General features: G+C 35.1%; 2 protein-coding genes across 5 annotated transcripts in view; one reads left to right on the top strand and one right to left on the bottom strand.

Annotated features, from left to right (window-relative positions):
• The window catches only part of CEP126 (centrosomal protein 126), a 58,772-nt gene extending 39,217 nt beyond the window's left edge, over nt 1–19,555 (bottom strand). For 2 of the 3 annotated variants that reach the window (XM_072968914.1, XM_072968913.1), the window contains exons 1-3: nt 19,176–19,554; nt 12,706–12,825; nt 1,336–1,481 (exon numbers count right to left, since the gene is read on the bottom strand). In XM_072968914.1, the coding sequence (XP_072825015.1) occupies nt 1,336–1,481; nt 12,706–12,825; nt 19,176–19,303 (394 nt within the window). In that variant the 5' untranslated portion in view covers nt 19,304–19,554. Of the gene's footprint in view, nt 1–1,335; nt 1,482–12,705; nt 12,826–19,175 lie in introns of all 3 variants that reach the window. The other variant, XM_072968915.1, reaches the window with a different exon arrangement.
• The window catches only part of ANGPTL5 (angiopoietin like 5), a 75,926-nt gene that overhangs the window by 37,245 nt on the left and 13,205 nt on the right, over nt 1–25,476 (top strand). The window contains exons 1-2 of one of the 2 annotated variants that reach the window (XM_072968916.1): nt 19,043–19,177; nt 24,205–24,402. In XM_072968916.1, the coding sequence (XP_072825017.1) occupies nt 24,307–24,402 (96 nt within the window). In that variant the 5' untranslated portion in view covers nt 19,043–19,177; nt 24,205–24,306. Of the gene's footprint in view, nt 1–19,042; nt 19,178–24,204; nt 24,403–25,476 lie in introns of those variants that run through there. The other variant, XM_072968917.1, reaches the window with a different exon arrangement.

Consider the following 25,476-nt stretch of genomic DNA (forward strand, 5'->3'; position numbering starts at 1 on the left):
CTGCTACCATGTGACCATAAGGGTGAAGCTATAAATCACATACTGAGGGTGGCTGAGCTGACAGACCGAAGCAGTCTGGGTTCCCAGTGACACTGTATAATCATCAAATCAGCTCTTGACTGCTTACCTGAGGATTTCACTTTATATGAGAAAAAAACAAACCCCTATGATGTTCAAGCTATTAGTATTTTCAGCAGTGTTACTAGCTGCCTTTACTTTCTGTAAGATCTCTTACTGACATAGTAATGGTTTGCCTTCCAGTTAAAAAACTTTAAGCGGATTGCATTTTGGATAAAGTTGAAATTCTTAGCATGGCATACAAAGCTCTTTGAGAATTGTTCCAACTCGTTTTTCTTCTCTTTTTTTCCCATTCTATGATTTAGGTACATTGCAATACCTAATTCATTTGCAAAATCTGTTCCCTTACTTCTTGGATGTTTTTGAATTTTCTGTTTGCTTGGCAAAATGCACATTCTTCAAGATTCAAATTAAGCCACATTCCCAAGGATGATATTCTTGCTGTCTCTGTATATGTTTAGTGTTCTTTTATCTATGCTGTCATATTACTTTACACATTCTGCTACAATAGCAATTATATTTATTGATATTAATTATTTATATTACTATCATCTCCAAAAAAAGCTGTGAGATCTTTAATGGTAGAGTACCATTAGATTTTTTTGTATCTCAGCATTTCAGCTTAGCCCAGGGCTAAGTACAACATAGCACAGGATGTTTGCTGAATACATAAAGATTCACTTGTCCTTTTCCTTTTTGAAGCTTTGACATTTTGTTGCTAGTTCTATGTTACTATTTAAGGCTTAAAAAATGTAGATGTGATACCAAAGAATCAAATGTAATCATTTCAAAATTTTTAATTTGTTCCAGGCTTAGATTGTTGGATTATGTCACTATGCAGACTTTCCTTTTATTTTGCCAGTTGTTCAAATATGAATTTGAAAAAAAATCTGCACAAAACGCCAAAATGAATGTGACACTAATTTCCTAAACCTAAATGCTAAATTTTCTTTTAATATTAAACTATTTTTTAAGTCAGTTCTAAAAAGACAAAACATTGTAAGCCAGTATGAAGTAGAATCAAACTTGCGAGCTTTCCAAATTTACCAATAGAGCCAACAAAAATTCATTCTCTGAATTAAACCTAAATCAGACAGCAATTTTTCATTGGTTAAAGTCCTATTACTCAAATGGCACAGTGGTCTTTTGAGTCTGAATTTCCACTTTGTTTCTTAATTTATCATTTTATTGTCTACTCAAGTTCAATGTGATTATAACTTTCATTTTTGTTTTCAGTTATTCTAGAAACTAAGGCACCTGCTCTCCTCCTCTGTGAAAGAGGAATATGGGCACGCTGGAATTTTTCAGTGACTTCTTCAAACTTCTGCTTCCTTTGTTGAAGTATTTGTTCTCTGATTTGGTGTTCTTTTTCTTCTTGTTCTTTTCGTTTCTCTTCAAAAGCTCTATATTTAAAACATGATGTAGATAACAGAATTAGTTTTAAAAATTTCAATACAGAAGTTAGTTTCAAAATAACACACTTATTATATAATAGTATTTTCACATTTCAAAAGTTTAATTACTTAGAAATAACAAATTTGAAATTTAAAAAAGGCCCTTTGCTAAGAATTTAATTATCTTTGCAAGTGGTAATTTCAGGACCTTCTCCAGGTTTTTTGCAACTAAGAGAAGGTGCTGTAATAAGATGTTTTCTAATTTTGGGCAGGCCTGCACATACTTCCTACTTCCACTTTCCAAGCCCTGATTTGGAAAAAATCTTTTCTAAAAAGCTACAGTATTTTCTGTAATGTGAAGAACTAATTCACATTGGTTATTAGTTCTAATTCATCAGTAAAGAAGCAGCCTTGCAAATTATGGAGTAGCCAAGATAATACTGTATATTTCTCTTTTTCTTTTAGACCTAAAGTTTCAAATTGGCAGTTATGTTAAGTCTGAACTGTGCTAAAAATTCAGACAATTTACATAAAACTCTTGATTCTCAACTTCTCTTGAAAATATGAAAGATTTGGCAACCCTGAACTCATTCACACATGGTTATAAATACCTGTCCATAATTTTTACCATTCTTTATTTTCCCTAGCTTTCCTGTTTTTCATTTATTTATGATTGCCCTCAGGCATTTGACTTTATAGTCAAATAATTAATTTCAAGGAATTAATTTTGTTCATAAAAATGTATATGTTTGAGTGATTCAACAGCTGTCTTCTGGATAATGAGAAAATGAAGAAGTAAGCCTAAAATGCACTGGAGAAAAAGCTCCAAGTGACCTCTTGGGAATACATGGGATTGAGGGGTGACTGGTAAGAATGCTTTAAAATTTTAGTGCCATAGGTTACTATTAACCACCCTTCCAAAGACCTCCACTGGCTGGAGCATTATTTCAGCTTAAATAAAGCAGATTTAGGGAACTCTTATTCTGGGCTGTAGGGATTAGGATCCTCAAGTGGCCCAGTCCCCATAGTAGATAGGAGGTAGTGGTGTGGTACCATAGGTGGGAGAGATTTCTACCTCCCCAAACAATCTCCTTCAAGAATCCCTCCACGTCAAGACAAAGAAGGCTGCATTCACAACTTGATTCAACACAGCACTAGCCAGAGCAACTAAGTAAAGTTAAAAAAAAAAAGGTACCTAAATTAGAAAGGAAAAAGTAAAATTTTCTCTATTCACAGATGACGTGATATTATGTGTAGAAAACCCATAAGATTCCACAAAACACTGTTAACTAACAAATTCAGCCAAGTTTTAGGATACAAAATCAACACACAAAAATCATTTGTGTTTCTATACACCAACAATGAACAATTTGGAAAGGAAATTAAAGTAATTCCATTTACAATATTACCAAAAAAACCAAAATACTTAGGAATAAACTTAACTAAGGAGGTGAAAAAGTTGCACATGGAAACTATGAAACATTGATGATCTTGTCAACAGTTGTAATTTTCTGTGTGTGTGTGTGTGTGTGTCTGTGTCTGTGTCTGTGTCTGTGTGTAGCCTACTTTGATACTTTCATCCTTGATTTCCACTAGGTGAAAGGCAGGTAACCTTTGAGGAAAGAGGAAGGCAGAGGTTCAAGCTGCACATGAAACTTAAGACACCTAAACTGGACATAACTATAAAGAAAGAACTGGAAATTAAGAAAAGAAAAATAAACCATATAGCAGACCAGCTAACATTTTTTAATGCAGCCTTTGAAGAGAGATAAAGAAAACATAGGTAACTAAATGGATGCATTAATAGAATATTCTACTTTTTGTCAGGAGACTTGCTTGACAAAAGCTGATAGTCAATTCAGAAAGATAGTTTCCAATGAACCATGACTATGTAGTGTCTCTCTTATAACCAACAGAATGTTATAGAAGTCATGCTGTGTGACATCCCAGGTGATATTAGAAACTTTGCAGCTTCCAACTTGTTCTTTTGGAATGCTTGCTCTAGGAAAAGCCAGACTCCATGTAAGAAGTCGAGTGATCTTGAGATCACCATGTGGAGAAGTACAAACCAGCTAAAGGGGGAGAAAGAGTATGGACAGACACTCCTGGCTAGCCTCCAGCTGTTCTAGCTATTCCAGCTCAAACACAAAATATGTGACAAGAAGCCATCTTGGATGTCCAGGTCAGTAGAACTCCACCCACAGCCAAAATCTGAGTGCAACAGCATGAGATTCCCAAGTGAGAATCAACCACCTGAACCAGTCAACAAACAGAACTGAAATAAATCATTTTAAGCCAGTAAGTTATAGGTGGTTTGTTATAATATCAGGAAATGATCAGAATAATTTTAATCCAATATATTTAAAAACCAGTTAACATTTATTTAGTGGGGATGAGGATAAATCTTTATCAATAAAAAATTGTTTAATTCTGTATTTATGCTAATTATGAAGAATTTATTAATCTATCTATTGTATTTGCTTTTGCAACTAGGAAAATTTAAGGAGTATATTAGAAATTAGTATTTTGATAATAAAATATTCTCAGTAAACAGCACTATGCCATGAATTATGCAGTTTTAAAGTATCAGTAGATTGTAACAGTCAACTTAGGCAAATGTCATTTTTATGTCTCATGGCTGACAGTATAGCATGTAATTGCACAAAACGACTTGCAACTTTTTTTAAAAACAGAGATGTCTGTTCTAGGGATTTTCTAGATTTTTTTATATTTTTGTATTTTTCTTCTAAAACACTGTCTCTTTCACTGGTAATGAGAATGATTTATAATTTATCTAGTCAGATAAGGAGGAAATCATGTATTACTGATTTTGTGATGCTTCACTGATACTTATAGATACAATAATAGTAGGACAGCTTAATACCCCACTAACATCATTAGATAGATCTTCCAGACAGAAAATCAATAAGGCAATGGAAATACTAAATGACACAATAGAACAGTTGGATTTGGTTGATATTTTTTAGGACATTACGTCCTCCCAAAACAGCATATACCTTCCCTTCAAGCGCTCATGGAACATTCTCTAGGATAGACTACATACATGGGCAAAAAGAAGCTTCAACAAATTTAAGTGGATAGAAATTATTTCAAGCATCTTCTCTGATCACAATGGCATCAAACTAGACATCAATCACAGAAAAACAAATGAGAAAAAAATGACAGCATGGAGAATAAACAACATGCTACTAACAAAACCAATGGGCTACTGATGAATCAAAGAAGAAATTTAAAAATACTTTGAGACAAATGACAATGAAAACCCAACCACACAAAATCTATGAGATGCAGCAAAAGTGTCTGAAGAGGGAAGTTCATAGTGATACAGGCCTTCCTCAAAAAAGAAGAAAAAAATCTCAAGTAAACAACCTAACCTATCACGTAAAAGGATTCGAATAAGAAGAACAAAGCCTAAAGTCAGCAAAAGGAAAGAAATAATAAAGATGAGGGAGGAAATAAATAAAAATAGAGATTAAAAAAATAGAAAAAGAATCAATGAAACCAAGAGCTGGTTTTTAGGAAGAGTAAACAAAATTGACAAACCTCTGGCCAGGTTCACCAAGAAGAAAAGAAAGAGGACATGGATGAACAAAATAAGAAATGAAAATGGAGAAATTACAACCAACACCACAGAAATACAAAAAATCATAAGAGAATACTATGAGCAACTATATGGCAATAAATTGGACAACTTAGAAGAAATGCACAAGTTTCTAGAAACATATAGTCCACCAAAACTGAATTAAGAAGAAATAGATAATTTGAACAGACCCATCACTAGAAGTGAAATAGAATCAACAATAAAAAAAACTCCCTGCAAACAAAAGTCTAGGACCAGATGGCTTCACCGGGGAATTCTATCAAACATACGAAGAAGAGCTCGTACCAATCCTACTCAAACTCCACCAAAAGACTGAAGAGGAGGGAACACTCCCAAACTCATTCTATGAAGCCACCATCACCCTGATATCAAAGCCAGACAAAGACACTACCAAAAAAGAAAGCCATAGGCCAATATCGTTGATGAACACAGATGCAAAAATCCTCAACAAAATATTAGCAAACAGAATCCGGTAACACATAAAAAAGATCATATACCATGATCAAGTTGGATTCATCCCAGGGACACAAGGATGGTTCAATATATGCAAATAAATCAATGTGATACACCACATTAACAAGAGAAAGGACAAAAATCACATGATCCTCTCAATAGATGCAGGAAGAGCATTTGATAAAATTCAACATCCATTTATGATAAAAACTCTAACCAATGTGGGTATAGAGGGAACATCTCTTAACATAATAAAAGCTATTTATGACAAACCTACAGCCGGCATAAGGCTCAATGGTGATAAGCTGAAAGCCTTTCTGCTAAAATCTGGAACAAGACACAGATGCCCACTCTCACCACTTCCATTCAATATGGTATTGGAAGTCCTCGCCATAACAATTAGACATGTAAAAGAAATAACAGGGATCCAAATTGGAAGAGAAGATGTAAAACTGTCATTATATGAGGATAACATGACACTATATATAGAAAACTCTAAAGGCTCCACTCAAAAACTATTAGAACTGATAAAAGAATCTGGCAAGGTAGCAGGATCCAAGATTAACATACAGAAATCAGTGGCATTTCTTTACACTAACAATGAAATATCAGAAAAGGAATGCAAAGAAGCAATCTCTTTTAAAATTGCATCCAAAATAAAAAATACCTGGGAATAAATATGACCAAGGAAGTGAAAGACTTATATGGGGAGAACTACAAAACATGGACCAAGGATATTAAAGATGACTTAAGGAAATGGAAAGATATCCCATGTTCTTGGATTGGAAGAATTAATATTGTTTAAATGGTCACACTATCCAGAGCAATCTACAGATTTAATGCAATCCCTATCAAATCATTCAGGATATTTTTCACAGAACTAGAACAAATAATCCTAAAATTTATATAGAATCACAAAAGACCCAGAATGCCAAAGCAATATTGAATAAAAAGAATGAAGCTGGAGGCATAACCTTCCCAGACTTCAGACAATACTACAGAACTATGATAATCAAAACAGCATGACATTGGTACAAAAACAGATATATGGAGCAATGGAACAGAACAGAGCCTAGAAATAAACCCACAGAATTTTGGTCAATTAAGCTTTGACAAAGGAGGTAAGAATATACAATGGAGTAAAGACAGTCTCTTCAGCAAATGGTGTTGAGATAACTGGACAGCTGCATGTAAATCAATAAGTTAGAATACTTCCTCATAACATACACAAAAATAAACTCAAAATGACTTAAAGACTTAAACATAAAACAAGACACTACAAACCTCTTAGAATAAAACACAGGCAAAACATTCTCTGACATAAATCTCAGCAATGTTCTCCCAGGGCAGTCTACCCAGGCAATAGAAATAAAAGTAAAAATAAACAAATGGGACCTAATCAAACTTACAAGCTTTTGCATAGCAAAGGAAACCATAAGCAAAACAAAAAGACAACCTACAGAATAGGAGAAAATATTTGCAAAAAGATGAAACTGACAAGGGCTTAATTTCCAGAATATATAAACAGCTCATACAACTTAATGGGAAAAAAACCAAACAATCCAATCCAAAAATGGGCAGAAGACCTAAACAAGCAATTCTCCAATGAAGACATACATATTGCTAATAGGCACATGAAAAAATGCTCAATATCACTGATTATCAGAGAAATGCAAATCAAAACTACAATGAGGTATCACTTCACAACAGTCAGACTGGCCATCATCCAAAAGTCCATGAACAGTAAATGCTGGAGAGGGTGTGGAGAAAAGGGAACACTCCTACACTTCTGGTGGGAATGTAGTTTGGTGCAGTCATTATGGAAAACAGTATGGAGATTCCCCAAAGGACTAAAAATAGATCAGAACACTTTTAAAAGCAGTCATCTATTATTTTAACTTAATAATTTATCTGCTGAGGATATAACAGTAAGTAAAAAACATATGGTCTATGTAGTTATTTATAATCTACTGAGGCAAGCTAACAAAACCAAGTAAACACAGAGTTAATAATTGTTGTGAGTGCTATGAAGTAAAACTCTAGTCCATGACAGGGAACCAAGGAAACTCACTTCAAATAAGGTAAACAGGGAACATTTCTCTGGAGACATGACATTTAAGCTAAAATTTTTAGAATAAGGAGGCCAGTTATGAAAAGAATGGGGGGGGGTGGAAATGATCTATAGGCAGAAGACAGCATGCAAAGGTCTGTGTTTAGAAAAAAAAATTACCATTTTCGAGAAATTGAGAAAATACCACCCATTCAACAAAGTTTGTCAATGACAAATGATGAATGATGAATTTTCCTTGCTATAATCAGAAAATCATTTTGATAGCAAATCACCATCACTATTATTTAATATTGTTCCACAGTGGCCCTGTTCTCTAGGATAAAATGTATACAGATAGCAAAAAATTTCACACAGCATTTTTTGGACTATAGGAAATAAAGCCTGTGATAGACTGAAAGAAGTTAAACCAGGGATGGAATGTGAGCAAAATGCAGAAGTTTCCACTCCTAAACTCAATAAGGGTCCAGTAATAAAAAAGGTTTAATAAGCAATTGCACTGATGATTAGTATAGCTCCTTCCTTATTCACTTAATGAGTAGTTACTGATTTTCTTTTATGTTATTATGCACCAGGCATCATGGTAAGTGCTGTGAAATGGAAGGAGCTGGTGATAAAAACAAGAAATATAGCGTCTCCACCACTGTAGGTGTTAGAGTTGGTAGAGTATGTATGTTGCTGCATCCCATTAATTTAGCCTTTTTCACAGAATCAGCATGGTTTACCTTGGCAACATAAAACAGTTTTTTGTTGGTAAATAAAAATTGTATGTATTAAAGGTTCACAACATGATATTTTGCAATACATACATATACATTGTGAAATGATTACAACAATCAAACTAATTAATACAGCCATCATCTCCCATATTTACTCTTTTTTGTGTGTGTGTGGTGAGAACACGGGCTCTACTCTCTTAGCAATACATTAGTATTAACTATAGTCACTATTCCACTGTTACTATGAATTCAGAACTTTGGATTCTATAGATAAGGGAAAGATAACGCGATATTTGTCTTTCTGTGTCTGGTCTTACTTTGTACAATGTCCTCCGGGTTCATTCATGTTGTTGTAAATGACTGGATTTCCTTCTTTTTAAGGTTAATGTTCCATGATAGACAGATAGACAGACAGACAGATAGACAGACAGACAGACACATATAGATATAGATATAAATACACATAGCACATTTTCTTTACCCACTCATCTGTTGACAGACATTCAGACTGGGTACTGTGAATAATGTGCCTTAGCAACTTTTGAAGGGTCAATTTAATATGTACAGTTCTGCCTCATGAAACATGTAGATCACCTTGGTTCAAAGCGAGATGCCCATATGTCAAACTGTTTCTTCTGGTTTCCCAGGAACATAAAACTACAGAATACAATTTCCTTCTGTTGGAAATACTCTTAAGAAGGGAACAAATAACCACATGGCAATAACTTTCTTTAAACAGTAGAAACCAAGCAGTAGCAATTAACACTAACTGAGGTCACAGGGACACAGGCAGAACTGGAGATCTGTCTTTTTGTGATGTATTTCTTTTTTCTGTTTGGAATCATAACGTAGAATTAGACAGCTACAACTTTCTAGAGATATGATCATATTTAAGTTTAAAACTCAATTATATTTTTAGATAGATAGAAATTAAGAACATTTTAAAATAGGATAAAATAATCATCAGAGAAACGCAAATCAAAACTACAATGAGGTATCACCTCACACCAGTCAGAATGGCCATCATTCAAAAATCCACAAATGACAAATGCTGGAGAGGCTGTAGAGAAAGGAGAACCCTCCTACACTGCTGGTGGGAATGCAGTTTGGTGCAGCCAGTGTGGAAAACAGTATGGAGATTCCTCAAAAGACTAGGAATAGACTTACCGTGTGACCCAGGAATCCTGCTCCTGGGCATATAACCAGAAGGAACCCTACTTCAGGATGACACCTGCACCCCAATGTTCATAGCAGCACTATTTACAACAGCCAAGACATGGTGACAGCCTAAATGTCCATCAATGGATGACTGGATAAAGAAGAAGTGGTATATTTATACAATGGAATACTACTCAGCCATAAAAACCGACAACATAACGCCATTTGCAGCAACATGGATGCTCCTGGAGAATGTCATTCTAAGTGAAGTAAGCCAGAAGGAGAAAGAAAAATACCATATGAGATTGCTTATATGTGGAATCTAAAAACAAACAAACAAACAAACAAAAAACCAAAGAAAGCATAAATACAAAACAGAAATAGACTCACAGACATAGAATACAAACTTGTGGTTACCAAGGGGTGGGGGGTGGGAATAGATAGACTGGGATTTCAAAATTGTAGACTAGATAAACAAGATTATACTGTATAGCACAGGGAAATATATACAAGATCTATGGTAGCTTACAGAGAAAATAATGTGACAATGAATATATATATGTTCATGTATAACTGAAAAATTGTGCTTTACACTGAAATTTGCCACATTGTAAAATGATTATAAATCAATAAAAAATGTTAAAAAATAGGATAAAATAGTACTTTTTTAAATTAAAAATTGGAGAAAAACATTTCTTAAAGTATAACATTTTTAACAAACAATAATGGCAACATCCTATAAGAAATAAAACTAAAGAATATACTGTCAGTTTTCACTACTTGGCAAAGAAGCATGTATGTCCCAGAGGTTATTAATCTTAGACTTGCTGAGACTTAAAATTATTTGAAATCCCAGAAGTATATATTGAATATCATATTTCCAACTTATTGTCTGTTATTTGAGTGGAAAAAAAAAAACAAATGAAAAACTAAAAATCACCCTTACACACTACTGGAGGAGAAAATACCTAAACAAAAAAGATCCATATTCTGATTTAACACATAGATTTAGTGATGTACATACTACAAAGGGAAAGTAAAATATACTTCATTTCTCTGAAGGCTGAGGTGTCAGCCCAAATAAACATGCCAATATCAATTAACTAAAGCTCATACATTTTAAGCATGAGTCTCTTAGTTCCTTATTCACATATATACTTGCCTTAGATTCAGTTCCAACAAAATCCTCTGTTTACTTAGGTAATAATGTATTAGAAATATAAAAGAAGAAAGGTGAGGGAGCTTCTAGAAGGAAAAAATACCAACATCACAAAGAAATGAATTTTCTTTTTGAAAGGTGGAGGGGAAGCAGACCAGCTAGGGACCTCAGGACCTGAGGAACAACACGGTGGTGAGTTCCCCGGGTTTACTTTTGGCTTCACATATTCCACACTTGGAGTGGGAGAAACAGGCAACCTGGAAATGTCAACAGGAGGAAAAGGCCAATCCAACAAGACAGAAAACTTTTAGATAGTAATCCTACTACTCTGTCCAAACACAACTCCAAACTCCATCATTTTCACAAATAGACAATGCAACTACCCCATATTTCATGTTCACCAAGTAATTCATTCCATGATTCTCTAGGTAATTTTCTTCTGCCAATAAGTTATTTAAGGAATCTTTTTCATTAAGATTCTAGTGACTCTTCCAAAGTGCTTGTCTCTCATCACTTGGTAGAGTTTCCTCTTCCCTTTATTTGGGCAGTTTTCCACATTCTTTCTTATTCTGCCAGTTAGTTATTTGTTACATAGGAATTCTGTCTGTCATCTGAACTTTTAAGTCCACATCCTTACATTATATTGTTTTTAAACTATCTGAAGGCTCCCTTTTGCATTATTTACTTCTTAAAATTTATTTCAATTTCTTTTCCTCATGAAATCACATTAAATTATCTTCTATATTTTCTACATCAGAATTCTTATGGGTGTTTGATGAGAGAAGACAGGTAGGAACTTTTGAATCAAATTCCTTATATAAAGCCTGCTATTAATTCAGCAAGACAATTATTAGAAAACATACAATTGACAAATATTAATTTATTAATCAATAAAGCAAGCTTAAGGAAGAAGTACTATGTGACAGATAAATATTTATAAATACATTCTCAACTACTGCTCTCTAATATTAAGTGTTTTGCTCTACATAACAATCCCTTGAAACAGACAGTATTAATTCTAATCATAAATGAGAAACTGAAGAAAAGAGATGAAATCATTTGTTCTAACTCATGGAGCTAGGGTTTAAACCTAGGATCTCTGACTCCAAAGTCCATGATGACCCTTTTGACATATGATTATTCATCTTTATTGAACACCTAGCATGTGCCTTTTGTAGGCTTCAGGAACTGAAAAGTAGGAGAAAACCAGAAATACACAAATAAAAACAAAAATGAAAACAAGCTTCATTAAATAATTTCAACTACACCAGGCAATACAGAGTTAATCTAAAGAGAACAATAATGCCAGAAAAAAATTACAGATAAACAATTTTATATTCCCCAGATGGGATTTGCAACATATGCCCAATGATGTAGTTAATAAACGCTAGAGATTTTCTGCTATTCATGTATTGTAGAAATATGAACAAGGTAGCAAAAACAACAATAAAAAATGGCATAACCACTGTCTAAAAAATACCTAATAATTCAAACAAATCCTGAAGAATTGTTCAGCAGTGATAGAATGGTTTGCATTTTTATTTTATTTAGTTTCCAATTTGTACGAGAAAACTCTTTTTTTTAAATGGCAATCATTTATAAAATTTTTTTGATCACATTTTCACCATTATTCATATTTCTCTAATTTTTCTGATTGGATGAATGGGGGTAGAACATATAGAAAAATTATATATAATAATGAAATTAAAATCAAATATATTCTATTAGAGACTAAATGCTAACTGGCAATCTTTTATCAGAAAATGATACAAAAAAAATTTTACAGTCATTTTAAGAAGTGAATATGACACTGTAATAAGAAGTTCTATGACAAAAGACTGCTATGGTCACATCAGTAAACTAGACGATGTATCACTATCTTTGTGCTGTAGGCAGAAAAACAATAAAATTTAGAAAGCCACACAAATCTTGATCAGTTTTACAGATAAAGCACTGTCATGACTTGGGTTCCTAAAATGCTACAAAGTAGAGAAATGATTAATTTATAATGACTTTGATTTTTCTATGCTTCTGAATAAAATACAATAACTTACTTTTTTCTCCGGTTTGACTCCACAAAATATTTACGTGCTCGATTTCGACATATTTTTTGTTGCTGCAATAATATTTGGCGCTCTTCTTCTAAATTTTTCTCTAAATGGATTTTCATATCTCTAATGATAGCATAAAGTTAAGGATAATGGTTTGCATGTTTAGTGGATGAGGATAAATGATATACGTGGTAAATATAATTACGGCCTCATACTAATGATGTTATGATTTTTCATGGAACAATTATTATGTGTACACATTAGTGTTAGTTTATAACCGGCAGATTTTTTTTGCAAAAAATACTCTGATTTGGTATTAAAGCTGAAGATACATCTCACTTTCTTCAGGGAAAAAAATTAATTTCTTTTAGACATCATGAGCCCAGACAAGGAGACTGCATATTTTTCCATTCATTATACAGATATTTGAGTACTTATTAACAGTTACTATCTTAGACATATATATACAGAAAAATGAAAGGTTATATTTCACTAATAGATATTAGATGAATTAAACATTTCAGTAGATCCTTTAATCTACTGTATGAAAGTCATATTCAAATATTAAAAAATCCATCAGCAATATAACTAGAAAGTTTGGGCATATTATTTATTTACTTAGTAATAAACTCATAAGTTTAAAACTCATTAAGTTGGAAAAAAAACCCGCTAGGAAAACCATTCATAGTAATGTTTATTCAGAAGTTTGCCAGATAAGAAAAGGAGTATTTTAGTTATCCTGATTCATTATTCATTTGCAATTTATTATATATAAAATTAAACTTTCTTTAAATAAGTTATACTGATATGGTTAATTGATGTTCCAGTTTACTTAGTTGCATTTCCACTGTCATTATTGAATACCTTTATCAAATTTATCACAGTATTTTTCTGTTTTAGTGATTTTGCAGTTTTAAAAAGTGGTCATTCAATTACCATTTTTTCAGTACCTTACTATTAGATGTAGATGCATATGAGATTGTACTCAAGTTATATATTGCAGGGCATGCCTATTTGTCTTTTCAGGATAAACAGTGTATTTAAATTAAAGGCTCCAAATCCTCTTTAAGAGTTCTATTTAATTAAGACTTTTTATATACTATAAATATTAATGGTAAAACAATATAAGAAATACATTCATTAATAAATTATATTGTACATAATTTGTTAGTTTAAAATGTGTTAATTTTAGGATCCTACAATGCTTCAGCATCCATATATTAAAAACTATTTTATATTTCTAAACAATTTGAACTTCTTGGTCAGTTGAAACTTTGCTGACAGAAGCTTTCAATTATGTTACTTAAACCATTTTTATACTATTGGCCATAATTCATTTACCTTTATTATAAAATTTTGCACCACCTCAGCATAAACAAATAACCACATACACTCACACACATGATATTTTTACTTAAAGTTTCTTTTGAAGTTGAGACAAAAAGGGAAGGAAATCTGGTTCTTTGTTAGTATAGAAACAGCTAAAGATTTATCTTGTTTTTTAATTGAGTACTTTATTAGAAGGAGTCAGACTTCAATAAGATGGCTAACTACTAAGTCACAACTTGGCAGTGGAGGAAAGTACAGCTTCTTTTCAGGTTACACGTGATTGTGGGGGGAAAAGTTACTTTGGCTCAGGTGAGCAGGACTATGATGCATGTGGAGACAATTCTGTTTAACATGCTTAAGATCTCACCACAAGAACACAAAGAAAATCACAAATACAATGTTTGTAATAATGTTCTGACAACTATATATTGTTAGATTTTATTAAATTTCTCTATTTATATATATATGTGTATCTCTCTCTATATATATATAATTTTGCCTGCTGAGTTGTATAAATTCTGCTGCCTTTGCACCTTTTCAAAGTATGATATTCAAATTTTTAAAATATTAGATGGCTGGTTAATTTTTTTTACTTTTCATATAAGCTGTATTGTAAAGGTAATACATTTCCGTAAGAATCACTGTTAAAATATTTGTTCAAAGGAAAGCAAATTTTTTTAAAGGAAAGTAGTTTTTATATACTTAACAATACAAAACCAATCAACAAACAAACCCAAGGATACTATGGGTTGTTAGATGGGGTAACACATAATGACTATAATTTAAAAGCATAGCCTACTCTATCCTGCCTCATCCTCATCTCTTCCTCTCCCAATCTAGTCTCCCTCTAAGTGGAGCCCATTTAGGTTGTTTTAAATATGTTACCATCACTAATAACTATGAATCATATAACCCACATTTTTGTCAGATTTATTAGAGCTATCCTGGTTCTTTCTCTTCTCTGTACCTCTTTTCACAGCTATGGCTCAGATGCTCTAAATCCCTTGCCTGGACTACCTCAGTAGTCTTTTAACTCTTCTTCTTACTCCTAAACTTTGCCATCCTCCATCTGAACCCCAGCAAAGCCAGCTAAATATAAACCTCAGTGGGCTTCTCATGTTTTGCTGTTCTCCAGAAGCTGCCTATCACCTTCATGACACATTCCAAATTTCCTGGAATATAAGGCATTCTATAAACCAGTCTATTTTTTCAATCTCATTTTTCAACATTTCCCTGCATGAATCCTATGTCCAGCCATATTAAGATGCTTATTAACAGACCAAACCATGATGTAGCATGCCATTATCTCTTGGTGCATGCTTGGCTAACTCTGCTCATTCTTGTAGGGACATTTCAAGCAGTTCCTCTCCTACAGAGCTTTTCCTAACACCCACTGGATGAACTGACACCCTCATGGGTACACCATATGTGTCTCCTCTACATTCTATAACTCCAGTGCCTGGCTTGGTGCTTAGAATATGGTAATGGCTTAATAAAAGCATGCTGAATGATTTCCTTGGAGAAAATTCTCAGATATACTAGAACAAAAGGCATACACATTTTTACAACTTTTAGTGCCTTATAGACAAACTGGTTTCTAAAAGGGTGGGGAGGGATAAATTGGGAGTTCAGGATTTGTAGATATTAACTACTATATATGAAACAGATAAACAACAAGGTCCCACCTATAGCACAGGAAACTATATTCAATACTTTGTAATGGCCTATAATGAAAAAGAATATGAAAGGGAATATATATATATATATGAATCACTATGCTGTAACAGAAATTAATATAACACTGCAAATCGACTATACCTCAATTTTAAAAAATTAAAAGAGTTCTAAAAATTTACATGTCATTAGCAATATATGAATTCAGTTTCAACCTCATGAGCATAGGGCAGTATTTCTTCTTTTTTAGGAAGACCAGATGGGAAGTCATGTTTTATTATGTGTATATATTAACAGAATAGAATACTTTCCATATATGACTGCTGATTTTTATCTTCCTCTTTGGTGAACTGTTAGTTCAGAGTTAGTGGCCATTTATCTATTGAGAACTTCATTAAAAAATAATTTCAATAAATTCAATAGAAATAGAATAGTGTAAATATTAACTCTCTATTATAGTTACAAGTATTTTCCTCAGATAGTTCATTTTAATTATACAATTTCCCCTTATACTAAAATTTCAAATTAATGAGTTACCTTTGAAATAGTTTTCATCTGAAATTTCTTCTTTCTTTTTAAAAGGTAAAATTGTATACCTTCAAACCATGAAAAATGTGAAATCTACTTTCTGTAAGTTTTCCTTTACAATTTTGTAGTTATTTTTATATTTATCCTTTTTATCAGCTCAAGTTTATTTTGGAATGCAGTACAAAGTGTGACTCAAGGTAGAGACAGTGAATTTGGACCATTCTTTTTAGAAGTTTGAATAGACAGGTGATAACAGAGCAGAGTTAAAAAGGTTTGATTATTAATCTTAAGGATAGCCAAGAACTGAGTGTTTATAGATTGGAGGGAAAGGTCATTAGAGAAAAGTTGGAAGTAAATTGTAAGAGAGAGATGGGATATCCCTTCTCTGATGACGTGGTAAGACAGTCTACTGAGAGAGTGAGGGGAGCTGATCAAGATGTGGCACAGGCATTAATTAAGAGGAACAAGAGAGAACCCTGATCTTGTCATAGTGAAGCAGGACCCCATCAAGCGGTAGCAAGTGCTAGTCTACTGTTTTGCGATTTTTCTCTCATAGCATTTTTATTATTCGAGTGAAGGAGTGGAGAGATAGGATTAGAGTAGTGACTGGGTGGTTGAGGAAGAAGAAGAGTGCAAAGAACTGAGGATGGTGGTGAGACAAGATGTGTAGATAATGAAGAACAGGGCATAAACTGGGTAGGGAATAGACAGGCAAGGTGGGTGCTAGGGTAAAATGGAAGGGGAAGAGACTGGGGTATTTATGGGAAAAAAAGAGGCACAGTGTGAAGGGGACATGAAAATCTTCACTTTTTTAAAAAACAAACTTTATTCTATTTCTATTTGAATTCTTATAAAAAACTGAAATGCTAGAACTTTAGTTAGTTTTCATTAGGGGAACTTTATAAGGTTTTGTTCTTTTATAGCCTTTAGAATCTGGAAATTCTGACTCAAGTGGGAAAACATCTTCAACAGAAAGCTGGATGGCTTCTGAGTACTGAGTTCATATTCGGAAGTTATGTAGAACTTTTACCAAGCCACTTCACTTATTTTAAGACTACAGTTCATTTTTTCATTTCCTCATTCATTCAATACATTTGCACACCTACTCTGTACCAGGTATCCAATGAGAAATACTACAGACACTAACAACATTCAAAATAATACAAAAAGGTGCTTGTTTCTCTAACTAGTAACATGATATTCTTGATTTAGTGTCTTTATTACGTTCAAAAGGAACTCCTCTTTCCCAATGTGAATATGTATACATGTACAGACCACATATTTTAATACATAATAGGAAATATATATAAACTAGCAAAAATATATATCATATATACATATAGATGCATATATATACACATACTAGCAAAAGTTGTTGGATTTTATCAAAGCCTCTGGGCATCTATTGAAGTGATCATTTACAACTTTCTTAATTTTAACTATATATTTAGTATTCAGATACATTATTAGAATGCATTTCTTTACAGGAAACCATCTGGAATTCTAGAATTATGTCTATTTGGTTTTGTTCATTTGCGGTACTGCTTAATTCTATTTACAAGTATTTTCTTTCTTGTATCAACTTTCATACCATATAAGTTTAAAAAAAACTGTCTATGACCGTTTTATTAATGAAAATAGACAGTAAAGATAACTGTCAATGAGCCACTTACAATGCTTCCCTATTTTCTGATATAGAGATAAATCAGGGTCAGTGTAATAGGAGTTCAGTGTCCACGAAAATACCATGTCAAGGAGACAGAATCAAATCCATGCAGAAAACAATACAGATAATTTCAGAATACACATTGAGAGAAGACAGTTTTGAGGAGCAGCAAGGGCAAAAGCCAAAGTGAACAGAGTTAATAATGACTACCTGAAAAGAAGCTGTTTTTGCAGGTTACCATTTTGAGAAGTTGACTAATGGAAAACAAAAGGCATAGAGGCTTGAGGAAACCATGATTAGAGGAGGATATTTTACCATTTGTTAAGCTTGGTACGTATCTGTCTTCCTCACTGGAGTTGCATCCCCAGCACCTAGCCAATGAGCAGGCACTGAGTTAAAACTGGTTGTTGACTTGCTTTTAAAACTGCAACATCCCAGAAGTGGGAGACAGTAAGGATAGGAAAATGGGGTTCACTTGGAAAGAGAAGACACTCCATTCCCTGACAAGAATGATTATATGGCACCATCACTACCAAGTCCTTTGAGAGTACAAAGGTTAAATCCTAATTATCATGACATTCTCTGACGCAACAAACATGGTTTACATATTTTGAAAACAAAACTTTCGCCCTTTCAATCTTCTACAGTGCACCCCCAGCAATTTCAAAGGTGGGCTCGGCCAATCCTTAGGGAAAGGTCAGAGATAGTCTAGCCTGAAGCCTCCAGATCTTCCGCTTCTCAGTTTCTGTCTGCTGTCTCTCTGACAACCGACTGGGCAGAGGATGCAAAACAAAACAAATCCCAGCTGTGTGAGGCTTTAGCAGCTCTGGTAAATCAATTAGGGATGTGGTAGGTTAACTGTTAAAACGTGGACTGTTTCAGGAGGGCAAAACATTTTACGTATTTGCGGAATTCCGTTCTCCAAGTAGCATGATTAATCAGGAGGTGGATAATAGGAAGAACATAAGGGCACAACTCTAGAAAGCCATAAAACAACAGAACACAAGGTGGATGTGTTTTAAAATTCACAAAAAATTTACAGCAAAGTTGAATGGGGGTGAGATAACCAGGTAGCGGGGAATGCGGTCCTAGAATCGGATAAAATAATGCTTCGGGTTTAAGGGGCCCAACAACGATTGCTAAAGAAAATACCCGCACTAAGATGACGGGCTCGTTTCTCCCACCCTCGCATCAGTGGGAATGGGACTCGAACGGGAAAAGAGATGGGCCCCGCTTCCAACACCGCGACCCCGGCAGCCACGGCTGGGAAGGATACAGGTAAGCGCCAGGTCGGTGACGCGCGCCGCTCAGCCGAGGGCTGAGCGGGGCTCGGACGCGGGAGTCCGAGGATTCGGCGCCCAGCTCCGCCACCGCGCTCCGGGCTCCGGGCCTCCCGGCCAGCATCCTTCACCTCCGCGCCGCCTCCCGGCTCGCGCCCGGCGCCTTCCTCATGGCAGCTCGGGCTTCTCCTCCTCCGCCGCCGCCGCGGCCGCCGCCGCCGCCCCTCCCGCACTCCGTCTCTCAGGCCCCGCGTCACTGGCGCGGGAGGGATGGCCGCGGCAGCTCTGGTTCCCGCACAGCGGCGCTCGTGGCTGGGGTGGCGACGGCAGCCGCGGCGGCGGCGACCTTGTCTGGCAGTGGCAGAGGTGGCGGCAGCGACCCCGCCGCCGCCGCCATGTTGACAACCAACCGACGCCGCGTCCTTCGCGACCGAAACCAGGGTGGGGGGCGGGGCGGGGCATCCGAGGCAGCCAATAGGAGGCGCCGCTGCCCCCGCCGGCCGCGAGCTGCGCGCTGGGTGGGGGAGGGGAGAGCGGGCAGCAGCCCCGGCATCCCCGGCATCCCCAGGGACCCGAGTCCTTGCTGGAGTGGTGGCGCTGAACTGCGCCTCAGAGCCTGACTCAGTTCTACCTTCCCTCCTATGAGGATGTCTTCGTGGGGTTACTGAGAGCAAAATCCCCAGGTTCAGGCAGACACCACCGTGGGGGGAGTCAAATGATTGCTTCGGGGATAATTCAGGGTTGATTTGCTGTTCGAGTCCTGTTGTGGGGTTTGAGTTTTAAGTGTTTCTGGGCATCACTATCCCCAAATACTATCTCTTTTAAAACGCTCTGTGGAATGGAAATTTCCCTTCTCTGCCTTTCCTCACCCACTCCATGATGCTTCTGCCACTCCGTCTGCAGCCGTCTCCCTTGCCATTTCCCTACGTATGAGGTCTGCATTTCAAAGGCTTTTAATGGTGCCAGCCTTGCTGCCAGATTCTGGAAATAGATCATCACAGCATCGGCGGCCTGAAAAGAAGTGCAGATTTAATTTAGTAATCTCCTGGGAAGAGATGCCAAAAGAGATCATGATACTGAAATTGTTTCAGGGGGTATGGAAAAGTGAATGGATTTTTGAGCCATCAGTTTAAAGGCTTTGCAAGTAAAAATTTGAAAAAAGGCCGAAACTTTTTGTTGGAGCTCATTGTAAAAGTGCATATAATTCTGAGTGTATTTCAGTCAGCTTTTGTGTGTGTGTGTGTGTGTGTGTGTGTGTGTGTAAAAACTCCCAGACTAGAAGCAGAATGTACTAACCGAATAAAAATCACTCACCCACCATGCAAATGCCTCTGCCTTTGTGAATCAATTTGTTCACTTTTAGAGTTCAAATAATCAACTTTTCCAGCTGAAACTATTTAAAAGAGTTTTTGCAAAGTTGGATGCAATGACTCAGATTGGAATGTGCTCTGGTGACTGAGATTTTAAAGTGCAACAACAAATTTGATTTTGACTTAAAACACAAAACACATAAGCCCCTTTCAGGACCATTCCAAGAGGAAAGAATACATAATCTTGGCAAAGAAAGGCTAAATGTGTACAGTGGGACGATTAGCTACCTTTGCAAATTTTTAACTGGCCTAGCCACCCACATTGGTGTTGATCCTCTTCCCCCTGCTATCATCACAAGTCTGTTTCTCTAGATCCAACTTCAGAGAGGTAAGCAAAGTAGGGCAGTGTAAAGTGCAAATAAAAGTGAAAAGGTTGTGTTTGCTGTTTGGTGTACTTGGGCATGGTTAGCCTTCCTGAATGTCTAGTTTTTGCTATATTATTAGTTTGGTATGTCGTCACTCATAGGCTCCTCATTGCTTTGTTGCATGGTATATCAGCATTAAGAAGCATAACTTAGTTTCTCATTTGCTTACAAATGCTTGCTCATATAATCATTTCTTATTCAAATGTTGCTTTAAAATGATAACCAGGAAGAAAAGAAATTTTAAACACAACGTTACAAGCTTTTTAAAAACATTACAAGATCTATTTTTTGACCTTTAAATTCTTTCTTTCTTCAAAATATTAAGCAGTTCTTCACTTTTTTAAGTTGTACAGTTCTTTATTAAGTTGAATAATTGTAAGTTGTATAGATTCTGAAAAAAGGGCTTAAGATTAGATATTTGGTTAATAGAAATATAAATTTGAGGCAATTATAAACTTCATCTCTTGGCAGGAAAGATAAGTATGACTCAAGCAATAAAAAAGAATATTACACTAAAATCTCTATATTTTGTCAAAAGAGACATTGGAATTAAATATAATGCTTAATTCTTTCACACTTCAAAACCATAAAATAATTCATTCTTTCATTATGGAAATAAATATTGAGCACCTACTATGTGTTAAGCACTTTCTAGGTGCTGGGATACAGTAGTGAGCAAAATTCCAAAGTCCCTATGCTGATTAAACTGGTATTTATTTTTCTTCCTCATTAGAATATATTAGGTACTGAAAAGTGCTATGAGGAAAAATAGAGTAGTGTAGGGAGATAGAGATGGAGATCAATTTTATTTTAGGTAGGATGCTCAGGGAAAGCGTCCAAGGAAGGGAAGTCAAGGGCAGAGGTCTGAATGAAGAAAGGAGGTTGCTGTTCAAATATCTGAATGAAGTATATTACCCAGAAACAGAGGATGCTTTAAGTACAAAAGGCTTTGAGGACAGAATTATATTTGATATGTTCAAGGAAGAGCAAGAAGACCGCTGTACCTGGAACAGAGTTGGGTAGGGGAAGTGAGCTGGGACATGAGATTGGAGCAGTGTGTGGGGAATGTCCTTCAGATTCAGTGGGGACTTAAGTATTACACAAGGAATTTATAAAAAATCCAACCTCCAATGGAGGGAAAGTCATTGGAGAATTTTGAGTAGGAGAGTAATATCTAGCTTAACTTTTCCAAAGGATCGCTCTAATGGCCATGGGGGAACCTAGACTGCAGTTGGTAAGACTAGAAACAATGAGATCAGATTGAATGCTATTATTGTAGGTTGGATGAGAGATTATGGGAACTTGAGCTAGGATGGTAGCAATGAGGTGTCAAGAAGTTTTCAAAATTTTAACTTTGAGCCAATAAATAAGATGTGTTGATGCATGTTTGTGACACATGAGTGAAATAGAAAACAAAAAAAGAGTCAAATATGACTCTCGGATTTGGGACTGGAACCAACTGGATAAAGCATATTACCATTTACTAAGATGGGGAAGGATAGGTTGAGGGTGGGAGAAGAAATAAGATTTGGGCTTCAAATCTGTTAAACGTGAGATGCCTAGTAGACACCCAACTTCATTAACACGGTCTCATAAACCATTAATGGTATTCTACTTACAAAAGGAAATGTAATAGCCACTTTATGGTTATAGAACATGTTCACACAATTTATCTAATTTGAATACTCTTATAACCTTTGAATTATGTGAGGCAGCGTGTGGTGGACAATTTCTTGAGTTTTCAGTTTCATCTTGGCTGAGACAATTTTTTCCTCTGCCGAAGTATTTTCTTACTAAGGCTATTACTTTCCCTGCTGAAGTTTTTTTTTTCTCCTCAAGTAAGAATTTCCTGAATTTGTCTCTGGGCAAGCTGTGAAAGACCAAAGCGTTTTAACATCTGGCTGATTTAAAATTGCTAAAGTTCTGCCATCCTCATTTCAATTTCATTAGACTTCAACTAGAAATTTAAGATTAAAGATATATACTCATCCAGTCCTAATATCGATGTTGAAAGTCATCAAATTGTCAGCAATGTTAGAACAGGTCAAATAATAATAATGATGATAATAATAAAAGAATGATAGTGATACTGCTTAATATTTGAGAGCTTGTTTCTCTTGCACTGTGCTAAGTGCTTACATATATTAAATCATCGAATCCACACAACAATCCCCATTCTACAAAGGAAGTAACGAAGCTATAGTGATATAAGGTAACTTCACTCAAGTTTCCAGAGCAAATGTGTGGTGGAATCAATATTCAAACTTTCTGGTCCTGGAGCCAGGACTCCCAGCCTCCCCAAGTTGCCTCACTGGAGAAACTCTGACAATGTTTCAGTAGAATAAGCGATAAGAATACATTTAAACCATAGGTGGTGAGGACGTAAAGTCAGAGACTAGGTAATTAGCTTAAGCTATTACTTCATTAATTAGTATTTTAGTGCCTATACCGTATCAGTCACTAGACTAGTACCATAAAAATTATGGTTTCTACCCTGTGATTTTTGGTTAGAAAAGGAAACAGAAAAAATATCCTGAATAGGAAGCAAGACTCAGGAAAGTTTTGCTTTGCCTCCTAATTTTAGGAATAGTGAAGACTTAGGCATGTTTGTGTGATGAAGAGAAGGAGCCACTATCACGGAGAATTTGAAAATTCATCATAGACATTGATCTATCAACTTTCAGAGAGTGGTAATTTTCAATAACAATAGTACCCTTATGTTCAGAATTGTTGAAGTTTTAACATTATTTATGTAAACCATACAAATCAATTAGAGTCCTAGAAATCTCACATATGTATGGTTAATATGACCATTATTGACAGCTAAATTCAGTTAGAAACATTTTAAGTCCGAATTGTCCTCTTTGGATATCCACACTGATAAAATTTCTACTTAGTACTCTTTAGAAATAGTCCCAATGTACTCTTCTTCCCACTCCATCACTTATTTCTACTTCCTTATGATTTTTATGCAAACTGGTTCACAATTATAGAGGTACAACTTATCAAAGACATTTTTTCCCAAGGGCAAAAAAAAAAATCTAACTCAGAAGCGAGATGATTTTATAAATTCATGTTGGCTTGCTTGATTTAGCTACCTAGTTAACTAGCTATTGCCTATTGCAAAAGCATGGATTTATAATGCAGGCATACAGTGATTAAAAAAAAAAGGTTTTTATCACTTAAAATGATAGCATCTCTAGAGGCTACCTTGTTTCTCATCTGAAGGGTGTTGTTTCAAAGAAGGGCATGGAAACGATTAAGTACTGGCCTCTGTTTTTGTTGTACAGCTTCCAGAACTTTTCGACTGAAGACGCTATGTACTGGAGTTCTTTCCACAGAGAGCTGACTGATCTTTGAAGATATTTTTCGTTTCTCCAACCAAGAAAAATATGATGTTTCTTTTCCAAGCCTCACTCTTGTTCTTAAATCTATGTATTTTTACTTGTGGAGAAGTTATACGAAGTAACTGTGTGCATCATTCTACGGTAAGAATTTCAGCAATATTATTTCAGCTAAGAAAGCATGATTGTATAGTTTTCAAGATATGCATTAGTCATTAGAAAAGATTAATTACACTAGTCAGTATAAGTTGTGGAAAAATTAAAGTGTTTATTTAGAATTGCTGAGACTTATGCTTTAATGGTATTATTTTTAAACTTGAGGAAACTATAAACTGAGGAGTGACTCTTAAGAAGTTTCTTGTGAAAAATTTTTAAAGAAATCACAGGCCTAGGTTAAGAAGCCAGCAAGTTTTCTGGTTAACTTTGATGATGAAATATTTGGTAGCTAAGAACAAAATTCACTTTGTTTAAAAAAAAAACTATTCTATAAACTTCAGTATTTCAGATATAATCTTGTGAGTGGTTACCTAGACAATTCTAAAATTAAAAATTACAAAATTTTATTCAAAACAATGTCAGAGTGATAGCTAAGGAAGTGTATGCGATACTATAAGCAGATGGTGATTTGACTCTCTATACAATTAAATGCTGGCTTATGATTTTTAAATGTTAGAAAATGTATTTACCACTATGTCAATACCAAGGTTGAAGCAAGAATAAATTCTAGGAAAGCCACAGAAATATTAAAAACTTAATGGTGTATACTAAAAATTTAAGAATATTATTTTGGTTTCAAAAATATCGTTGTAACCTAGGTTACAACCTAGTACATCAATTATTATAGAACTATAGGGGGAAAAAGCAAGAAGTTAATTTTGATCTATGTAAGAAAATGTAAGTATCTTTTTGGGGCAAATATCTTTTGTAATATGATTAGCTCTTTACCCTTCTCTGAATATCTGGGACAAAGAAGACAAAGGTTGGCTTTATTTTTGGACTTTAATAACAGAGTTATTTAAATTATATAATTTCTACCAAAGAATGCTTTAACATTAAAGAAACCACAAGTGTGCCAACAAGAATAGATAACCATTGGAATGACAGCTGTAATTGGCTTTTTTTTCTTTTTGATTTTAACATAGTAGTTTGAAACCTCTTAATCTCCTACCCCTACCTTGACCCTCTTTTATTCCCACTCCCCACTGGTAACCACTAGTT

This window comes from Vicugna pacos, chromosome 10, assembly GCF_048564905.1.
Source record: "Vicugna pacos chromosome 10, VicPac4, whole genome shotgun sequence".
Lineage (NCBI taxonomy): Eukaryota > Metazoa > Chordata > Mammalia > Artiodactyla > Camelidae > Vicugna > Vicugna pacos.